Raw genomic sequence first — 10544 nt, forward strand, 5'->3', positions numbered from 1 at the left:
TATGTTCACTATTTTATTTAAGGACAAACTTGCAATAATAAACGTAGGTTTCATCTACCCTAAGATTTTTTGTTCAAATAAAGCAACTTTTTGTGGTCCCCTTTTATTTAGAAAAGTGTCGAAAAGTACCGAAAAGTATTGAAATTATTTTGGTACCGGTACCTTACCTGGCCCGGACACGGAAAGGATTGACAGATTGATGGTTCTTTCTCGATTCTCAACACTAGTCTGGCATCTCCCCTTTTTTGATGTTGCATTCTGTGCACATCAAGTCTGTCCTACACTACTCATGTAGCGGCCACTGTACAAGAAGAGAAGCAGAGCTCGTGGGCGTCTCTGAGCTCTGCTTCTCAGAATGGTACGTAGGTAGACCTGTGGTCAGTGGTCAACCTTGTGGGAACAGTGCACCAAGCAAGGTCCATAAAGACATGGTTGACAGAGTCTGGTGTGGATGAATTTGACTGGCCTGCACAGAGTCCTGACCTGAACCCCATATGGGATGAATTAGAGAAGCAGTCATTATCAGTGTGTGACCTCACCAATGCGTTTTCGGGAAGAATGGTGGAAAATTGCTATGAACACACTCCACAACCTTGTGGACAGCCTTCCCAGTAGAGTACAAGCTGTAATAGCTGCAAAAGGTAATATTGAACCCTATGGGTTAGGAATGGGATGGCATTTCAAGTTCATATGTGAGTCAAGGCATGCGGCCAAATACTTTTGGCAATATAGTGTCTTTAAAGGCCTACTGAAAGCCACTACTACCCACCACGCAGTCTGATAGTTTATATATCAATGATGAAATATTAACATTGCAACACATGCCAATACGGCCGGGTTAGTTTACTAAATTGCAATTTTAAATTTCGCGCGGACGTATCATGCTAAAACGTCGCGGTATGATGACGCGTGCGCGTGACGTCACACATTATAGAGGAAATTTTGGTCCAGCACCGTTCACAGCTATAAGTCGTCTCTTTTCATCGCATAATTTCACGGTATTATGGACATCTGTTTTGCTGAATCTTTTGCAATTTGTTCAATGAATAATGGAGACGTCAAAGAAGAAAGCTGCAGGTGGGAAGCGGTGAATTGCGGCCACCTTTAGCAACACAAACACAGCCGGTATTTCCTTGTTTACATTACCGAAAGATGACTATGGAACAGAGCGGTCAAGCGAACATGGTTCCCTACCACATGTCAACCGGTGAGAAAATGTTGGTAATAAGTCAGCTCTTACCGTAGACATGAGCGGAGAGCTTGCGTCGTTCCTTCTGCGCCTGTCAAAGAGTCAGCTGCGGACTGTCTTGCCTCCTCCCACCGGCCGCCCCAGACCATTGGATGCTTCCACCGTGGCGGAGGGGAAAAAAAAGAAATCTCAGCCTGGTCCCACCGGCCGTGTTCGCCTCGTCGAGAAACGTGGCTTCCCTCGGAGACACTGGCGGTCACCACACACGTGGCCACACCCCTCCGACTTTCAGGTTGTACAGGTACGACCAATCTCACTAAAACACTACAAACACTATAAGCAGATAAGGGACTTTCCAGAATTATCCTAGTAAATTTGTCTAATAACATCTGAATCGCTCTGCCGTCTAGTTTTTTTTTTTTTTTTCTAGTCCTTCACTCTCACTTTCTTTATCCACGAATCTTTCTTTCATCCTCGCTCAAATTAATGGGGAAATCGTCGCTTTCTCGGTCCGAATCGCTCTCGCTGCTGGTGGCCATGATTGTAAACAATGTGAGGATGTGAGGAGCTCCACAACCCGTGATGTCACGTGCACATCGTCTGCTACTTCCGGTACAGGCAAGGCATTTTGGTAGCGACCAAAAGTTGCGAACTTTATCGTGGATGTTCTCTACTAAATCCTTTCAGCAAAAATATGGCAATATCGCGAAATGATCAAGTATGACACATAGAATGGACCTGCTATCCCCGTTTAATCAAGAAAATCTCATTTCAGTAAGCCTTTAAAAGTCTGTACCTGCTCCAAAAAAGGCCATGAAGCATAGGGATGGCTACGCAGAACAAAATTAAACCGGAACGGGCTACAAAATAAACAAAAACAGAATGCTGGACGACAGCAAAGACTTACACGTGTGGAGCAGAGACGGCATCCACAAAGTTCATCCATACATGACATGACAAGCAACAAGGTCAACACAAAGAAGGAACAGCTGAAATAGTCTTGTGTGCCAATAAAGGGGGTTATGCAATAACACTCAAAGGAAGGTAGAGGAGAACCCCGACGAAACAGGAAGGGCCACCAAAATAACAGCGCAAGACAGGAACTAAAACTATTAATTTTTTAAACGTTTTCTGATGGTGTTGTGTCTTGGCTCAAGAATGGTTGAAGAACACTGGCTTATTGAATTCCTTTCAATTGTGTTTCCGTTCCATAGATTGCTCAGGATTTTCAGGTTTTACACGGAGAGGCGGCCCCCAAACTCAGCGAAACGTGGCTGCCTGTGTACACCCAGAAGATCCTGAGCCTGGCAAGGCGTGAAGGGAAACTTGCATTGCGTGCAGACGACATGGCACTGGGTAAACTATTTGTTGTTGTTGTTCTACGGTATACTGGGCCTGGATTCTACAAAACCTGTTTCCATATGAGTTGGGAAATTGTGTTAGATGTAAACATAAACGGAATACAATGATTTGCAAATCATTTTCAACCCATATTCAGTTGAATGTGCTACAAAGACAAGATATTTGATGTTCAAACTCATCAACTTTATTTTCTTTTAAACAAATAATAATTAACTTAGAATTTCATGGCTGCATCACATGCCAAAGTAGTTGGGAAAAGGCATGTTCACCACTGTGTTACATCACCTTTTCTTTTAACAACACTCAATAAACGTTTGGGAACTGAGGAAACTAATTGTTGAAGCTTTGAAATTGGAATTCTTTCCCATTCTTGTTTTATGTAGAGCTTCAGTCCTTCAACAGTCCGGGGTCTCCGCTGTTGTATTTTACGCTTCATAATGCTCACACATTTTCGATGGGAGACAGGTCTGGATTGCAGGCGGGCCAGGAAAGTAACTACACTATTTTTTTACAAAGCCACGCTGTTGTAACACATGCTGAATGTGGCTTGGCATTGTCTTGCTGGAATAAGCAGGGACGTCCATGAAAAAGACGGCACTTAGATGGCAGCATATGTTGTTCCAAACCTGTTTGTACCTTTCAGCATTAATGGTGCCTTCACAGATGTGTAAGTTACCCATGCCTTGGGCACTAATGCACCCCCATACCATCACAGATGCTGGCTTTTGAACGTTGCGTAGATAAGAGTCTGGATGGTTCGCTTCCCCTTTCGTCTGGATGACACGATGTTGAATATTTCCAAAAACAATTTGAAATGTGGACTCGTCAGACCACAGAACACTTTTTCACTTTGCATTAGTCCATCTTAGATGATCTCGGGCCCAGAGAAGCCGGCGGCGTTTCTGGATGTTGTTGATAAATGGCTTTCGCTTTGCATAGTAGAGCTTTAACTTGAACTTACAGATGTAGCGACAAACTGTATTTAGTGACAGTGGTTTTCTGAAGTGTTCCTGAGCTCATGTGGTGATATCCTTTCGAGATTGATGTCGGTTTTTGGTACAGTGCCATCTGAGGGATCGAAGGTCACAGTCATTCAATGTTTGTTTCCGGCCATGCCGCTTACGTGGAGTGATTTCTCCAGATTCTCTGAACCTTTTGATGATATTATGGAAAGTAGATTTTGAAATTCCTAAATTTCTTGCAACTGCACTTTGAGAAACGTTGTTCTTAAACTGTTTGACTATTTGCTCACACAGTTGTGGACAAAGGGGTGTACCTCGCCCCATCCTTTCTTGTGAAAGACTGAGCATTTTTTGGGAAGCTGTTTTTATACCCAATCATGGCACCCACCTGTTCCCAATTAGCCTGCACACCTGTGGGATGTTCCAAATAAGTGTTTGATTAGCATTCCTCAACTTTATCAGTATTTATTGGCACCTTTCCCAACTTCTTTGTCACGTGTTCCTGGCATAAAGTTAATGATTATTGGGCCTACCGAGGATGTCGTAGTGGTTTGTGCAGCCCTTTGAGACACTAGTGATTTAGGGCTATATAAGTAAACATTAATTGATTGATTGATTGATTGATTTGCACACAAAACAAATGTTTATCAGTTTGAACATCAAATATGTTGTCTTTGTAGCATATTCAACTGAATATGGGTTGAAAAGGATTTGCAAATCATTGTATTCCGTTTATATTTACATCAAACACAAATTCCCAACTCTTATGGAAACCGGGTTTATATTATTCTGTATTTCACTGATAATAGCCAAATCACATGATTTTTCCACCAATAAAATTGTCTCCCGACAGATGCCAAGTGGGAACTTGCGTTCAAAGTATTACCCGCAATGCTTCCACCGACGGTATATAAGGTTGGCGGCAAAGTGTTCCGACACACCATTGAGGAATCCAGGTTGGCCTTCATTGACTGTAAACCTGTAAGTTGTAGCGGTTGCTTTAAGGACATGATTCACCACAACTGTTTACTTGTCAGAAGATTCTCCAAGTTGTCTTGTTTTCACGTTACAACCACTCTGGCGGAGGGTTAGAAACGACATACTAAAACTTTGCGTCGTCCTCGGTGATACCACGCAGGGTGAACTGTGCCTCGGCCTGGGAAAACCATGCAGTGGCGGAAGATTCCCAGAACTCTGGCAGCTTCAGAAAAAAAACGCATTCGCCGTCACGATCGACAATGTTCAGTGGATTCGCCAGTGGTGCGCTTGGGTGGACCAACTCCCTAGGGTGATGCCGGGGCTTCGTACTGCCCCCAAGGAAGACCTGCAATTTTGGTGTACGGCCAGCCTTTGCGAGTGCCAGGAGACTTTATTCCTAGCGCTACAGCACCTTAGTCCACCGGTGAGCAGCTGCTCTCCTCGATGCCGCCAAAGGGTTTTTTCCCCACTTCCCAACACAGCCTTACGCTGTCTCATGTTCCCGCTTCTTTACCAAGAGCGGCCTTTGTTTTGGTTTGCCGGGACGCCCACCGCGCCCACCGCGCCCCCCTTCAACCTCCTTACGATGGGCCATTTTGCGTACTGGAGGGCGGAAACAAGCATTTCCTGTTGGATATCGAGGGTCGGTCTGAAAGAATCATGGTGGACCGGCTTAAAGCGGCCTGCTTTGATCTTACTTAGCCGGCTACCACGGTACCCCGCCGGTCCCCACTGCAGACTCCCCGGCGTTAGTACCAGTCCGGCGCACCCGGTCTGGTCGGCCCGTCCGTGCCACTGTCCATTGACAGTTTAGTTCCTTTGTGATGTCGAAATCTGGGGGGACGTGTGTAGCGGTTGCTTTAAGGACATAATTCACAACACCTGTTTACTTGACTTTGTCGTCATTATTCACTGTCATTGTTCTATTGTGCACACTCGAAGTTGTCTTGTTTTCCCCTTACAAATGCCACACTAGTGACCCCGACCTAAAATGCCACACTAGTGACCCCGACCTAATCTACTTGTTCCTCTCCGGTGGATGCGTGAGGATGCTAACCACTCTGGTCGCTATAGCGCTCCCATAGGAGGAAACGACATACTAAAACTTTGTGTCGTCCTCGATGATACCACGCAGGGCGAACTGTGCCTCAGCTTGGGTAAACCAGGCAGTGGCGGAAGACTCCCAGAACTCAGGCAGCTTCAGAAAAACCGCATTCGCCGTCACGGTCGATAGTGTTCTGTGAATTCGCCAGTAGTGCACTTGAGTGGACAAACTCCCTTGGGTGATGCCGGGGCTTCAGACTGCCCCTAAGTAAGACAAAGTTGGTGTATGGCCAGCCTTTGCGAGTGCCAGGCGACTTTATTCCTAGCACTACGGCACCTTGGTCCGCAGCGAGCTGCTCTCCTCAATGCCGCCAAGAGTATATCCCTATCCCCACGTCCCAACATGGCCTTACGCCATCTCATGTTCCAGCTTCTTTACGAAGAGCGGCATTTGTCCACTGCGGCCCCCTTCAATCTCCTTACGGTGGGCCATTTCGCGTCCTGGAGGGCGGAAACAAGCATTTCCTGTTGGATACCGAGGGTCGGTCTGAAAGAATCACAGTGGACCGGCTTAAACCGGTCCACTTTGATCTTACTCAGCCGGTTACCACGGCAGTACCACCGCGCCAGGGTTAACCGCCCGCTCTACCTGGGCCCCATGATAATGTTTTGCATCGTTCTACGCAAGCCCCCGGGACTTTCGACAGTGCAGATACTCTGCCGATCCCCACTGCAGACTCCCCGGTGTTAGTACCAGTCCGGCGCACCCAGTCTGGTCGACCAGTCCGTGCCCCTGTCCATTGACAGTTTAGTTCCTTCGTGATGGCGAAATCTGGGGGGACGTGTGTAGCGGTTGCTTTAAGGACATCATTCACCACACCTGCTTACTTGACTTTGTCGTCATTATTCACTGTCAATTTTCTATTGTGCACACTCGAAGTTGTCTTGTTTTCCCAATACAAATGCCACACTGGTGACTCCAACCTGATCTACTTGTTCCTCTCCGGTGGATGCGTGAGGATGCTAACCACTCTGGTCGTCGTCGCGCTCCCGAGGGAGGAAACGACATACTAAGATTTTGTGTCGTCCTCGGTGAAACCACGCAAGGCGAACTGTGTGTCGGACTGGGCAAACCATGCAGTCGCGGAAGACTCCCAGAACTCAGGCAGCTCTAGAGAAACCGCATTCGCCGTCACGGCCGTTAATGTTCACTGAATTTGTTCAGTGAAGTGTCAGGGTCGCCGGTTGTGCGCCTGGGTAGACAAACTCCCTTGGGTGATGCCGGGGCTTCGGACTTCCCCCAAGGAAGACAGAGTTGGTGTATGACCAACCGTTGCGAGTTCCAGGTGACTTTATTCCTAGCACTACGGCACCTCGGTCCACCGGTGAGCAGCAGCTCTCCTCGATGCTGCCAAGGGTCCCCCCCATCCCCACTTTCCGACATGGCCTTCTGCCGTCTCATGTTCCCGCTTCTTTACGAAGAGCAGCATTTATTTTTGTTTGCCACGACGCCCACCGCGGCCCCCTTCAACCTCCTTACGATGGGCTATTTCGCGCATTGGAGGGCGGAAACAGTATTTCCTGTTGGATATCAGGGGTCGGTCTGAAAGAATCACGGTGGACCGGCTTAAACCGGCCCACTTGGATCTTAGTCAGACGGTAACCACGGCCGTACCCCCGCATCGGGGTCGTCTGCCTGTCGGCGGTAGTGATAGTGTTTGGCATAATTCTACACAGGCCCCCGGACCTACGACTGTGCAGATACCCTGCCGGTCCCCACTCCAGACTCCCAGGTGTCAGTGCCCCTGTCCATTGACCGTTTAGTTCCTTTGTGATGGCGAATTCTGGAGGGACGTGTGTAGCGGTTGCTTTAATGACATAATTCGACACACCTGTTTACTTGATCGTGTCAAAAGATACTTCAAGTTGTCTTGTTTTCGCGTTACAAGCCCAACAAAGTTCAATTTTGGATGCTTAAAGGGAAATGTTGCTAATTTTATCCCTGCTTATAATCTCTGCTTTCTTTCCTTCTTAGGTCGGAACTAACTTGGTGGAGTACCTCCAGCACGCAGAGGTGTCGAGGTCATACCCCTATGTTCTCTCTCTGGGAGATGACCGCCTGCAGTGCTCCTGTCAGTCATTCGTTATCCTCGCAGGTCGGGCTTTGGAGCAACGCACCCTGCTGGGGGCAGTCGACGTCTGCTTCAAGGCTTTTCATATCTTGGACATCAGCTACCCCAAGCAGTGTGCTCCTGTTTGGGAGTTTCTCCAGAAAGTGGTGTATGAAATGGGAGGAGGTGAGTCCACCCCTGTGAACTTTCTGCACACAGCAATACTTGCTTGCAATTAGCGACCGGGGGATTCGATTGTTTTCCTTCTGCTGTCCAAGAACTGTTTGGTGTTCGTGTGTTTTCACATAGTTTGTCATAGTTTTTGGAACACCGGCACTGCTGCGCCAACATGCTGAAATAAGCTAATTTGCTGACAGTTGATCTGTCAGTTTTGAATTGGATTGTTTTCAAAATAAACCGTCAACTGTTTGTAGCACATATGTTATTCTTAAAGCAGCACTAAGTAACTTTTCAAACTTCAACTTCTATTTTCATACCTTTTGGAATGGTACATGGACTTTGAACTAGTCGAATGACACCTCTGTCATGACCCGAGGGGTCTGTATCGATTTTAGTGGCACTTAGCTTAGCAACATTGAGGAAATGTGTTGACTTGCTTTACGGCATACGTCACTTCCCCCTTTCCCATTTGTTAAAAAGGCGGAAGTCGATGCGCATGCCTGCGTGCCGCAAGAGAACTGAAAGGAGAAGAAGAAGACTGCCTACATGGAATTACTGCTAGCATGGCCGAAGCTTCAAAACAACCAAAGAAACAAAAAATTTTGTCTGAGGAGACAAATACAGAAAAACAGAGGACAGTCAGGAGCAACATTGCTTCGTCTTGTACTCTGTGGCGTGAGCTCAAAGATTAGGAGGGTCTGCCTCAGCTCTGAGTTCAAGTACCTCCATGGTTCTCGCCTGGAAAAGGGTTGAGTGCCATCTCCGGGTTGGGGAGGAGATCTTGCCCCAAGTGGATGAGTTGAAGTACCTCGGAGTGTTGTTCACGATTGAGGGAAGGGTGGATGGTGAGATTGACAGGCGGATCTTGCAGCGTCTTCAGTAATGCGGACGCTGTATCGATCCCTTTTGGTGAATATGGAGCTGAGCCGGAGGGCAAAGTTTTCAATTTACCGGTCGATCTACGTTCCATCCTTACCTATGGTCATGAGCTTTGGATTATGATTGAAAGGACAAGATCACGGGTACAAACGAGTTTCCTCCACCGGGTGACGGGTCTCTCCCTTAGAGATAGGGTGAGAAGCTCTTCCGTCCGGGAGGAGCTCAAGGTAAAGCCGCTACTCCTCCACATGGAGAGGAGCCAGATGAGGTGGTTCGGGCATCTGGTCAGGATGCCAACCGAACGCCTCCCTAGGGAGGTGTTTAGGGCACGTCCGACCGGTAGGAGGCCACGGGGAAGACCCAGGACACGTTTGGAGGACTATGTCTCACGGCTGGCCAAGGAACGCCTCGGGATCCCCCGGGAAGAGCTGGACGAAGTGGCTGGGGAGAGGGAAGTCTGGGCTTCTCTGTTTAGGCTGCTGCCCCCGTGACCCAACTTCGGAGAAGTCAGAGAAGGTGGAAGCCTCAGCTCTGTTTCTGCTAAACCAGTAAGTATCTTTCAATGCTCAAATCAAAATGATAACGCTAATGTTAGCTATTGAAAATCTGCGTGGTATCTCAAAGGTTTGCGCTATTGAAGTGGCAAACAGTATGTGACTGCGTCATTTGCATAAAAATTTAACGTAGCTTCCGGTCCACGATCCGGCGAGGTTTACAATCTAGACTTAATTTTTACCAGCTTAGAGGCGGACAGCAGCATGGCACTGATAAAATTAGTTCCTCTGCGTTAGCACTTACAATAGCAATATTGCTAGTACTTGCTTAGTATTCAGATCACAAGGGTTAGGGTTAGGGGTTCGGGTTAGTTGTTCTACCTTTAGAGCTTTATGGGCACAATAGTATGAAAGTAGAATTGTCTCACACCAACTTATATATATAGCAATATGAAATAATACTCATGCATATATTAAAAAATATACAAATACAAATAAATTAGTATTTTTTTTATAAATAAACGTGTATTTGTAAATGTCTTTTTGAGATTTGAATACAAATATGCTTGATTTTGTATTTGTATTTGCATTGAATTTGCATATGTGGATCGCTTTTTTGTTGCTTTTGTGTCGATGAGACATTCTTCTTACAAGCCAGATGCACAAATAAATGCGAAGTTACAAACTCCTCTGAACAACCAGCAGAGGGCACTGCAGCCAGAGCGGTCTGGGGCACAGACATGGTCAGACAATGGCGAGCCAATCAGAGGCACACTCGGGAGGGTCATATATTGGATTCAATGGATGGGTAAGTAACAACTAGTATTGATAACTGTCTCAGGTGTGTTGTAGTAGTGCCATGGTTGTATCTACTAGATAGTTTAGTCAGTCCCTCAGCTTTTACAGGTGTTCATGTGACGACGACAAAAATGTGCTACAAAAGTAGCACATTAGAACTAAACATAAGCCTATGCTGACTGGACATCCATGCAGGACATCTAACACCCGTGAATACCAGAACGTTAAACATCTGTAAGTAATCACGACGAGCTGGGGTCGCATTGTACCAAAAGAAGAGACCGGCATTGTCATCTCAAAAAGACAAAAAAATACAATTGTTTAGACTAAAGAAGAGTTAAAGGTGCACTTTGTTAAGTTGTTTATAAGTGTGTTTACCACATTATTGGTTAGTAACTGTACCTTGTTTGCAAGATTATTGCAAACTGCAAAGACTTTCAAAATGTGCACTTCGTTTAAATCGTACTTATTTTCACCAAGTTGTGAGCCAATCAAAGACTCAGTAAAACATTTTAAAAAATGTCCCTGTATGACATTCTGGGTACTC

The 10544-nt window shown here is 46.4% G+C and overlaps 1 protein-coding gene across 2 annotated transcripts in view; it reads left to right on the forward strand.

Moving 5' to 3' along the window:
• The window catches only part of LOC133544983 (uncharacterized), a 30636-nt gene extending 22561 nt beyond the window's left edge, over window positions 1-8075 (forward strand). The window contains exons 10-12 of one of the 2 annotated variants that reach the window (XM_061890250.1): window positions 2404-2545; window positions 4367-4494; window positions 7571-8075. In XM_061890250.1, the coding sequence (XP_061746234.1) occupies window positions 2404-2545; window positions 4367-4494; window positions 7571-7885 (585 nt within the window). In that variant the 3' untranslated portion in view covers window positions 7886-8075. The remainder of the gene's footprint in view (window positions 1-2403; window positions 2546-4366; window positions 4495-7570) is intronic. The other variant, XM_061890251.1, reaches the window with a different exon arrangement.
• The last annotated feature ends 2469 nt before the right edge of the window (window positions 8076-10544 follow it).

Source organism: Nerophis ophidion, linkage group LG28 (genome assembly GCF_033978795.1).
Source record: "Nerophis ophidion isolate RoL-2023_Sa linkage group LG28, RoL_Noph_v1.0, whole genome shotgun sequence".
Classification (NCBI taxonomy): domain Eukaryota; kingdom Metazoa; phylum Chordata; class Actinopteri; order Syngnathiformes; family Syngnathidae; genus Nerophis; species Nerophis ophidion.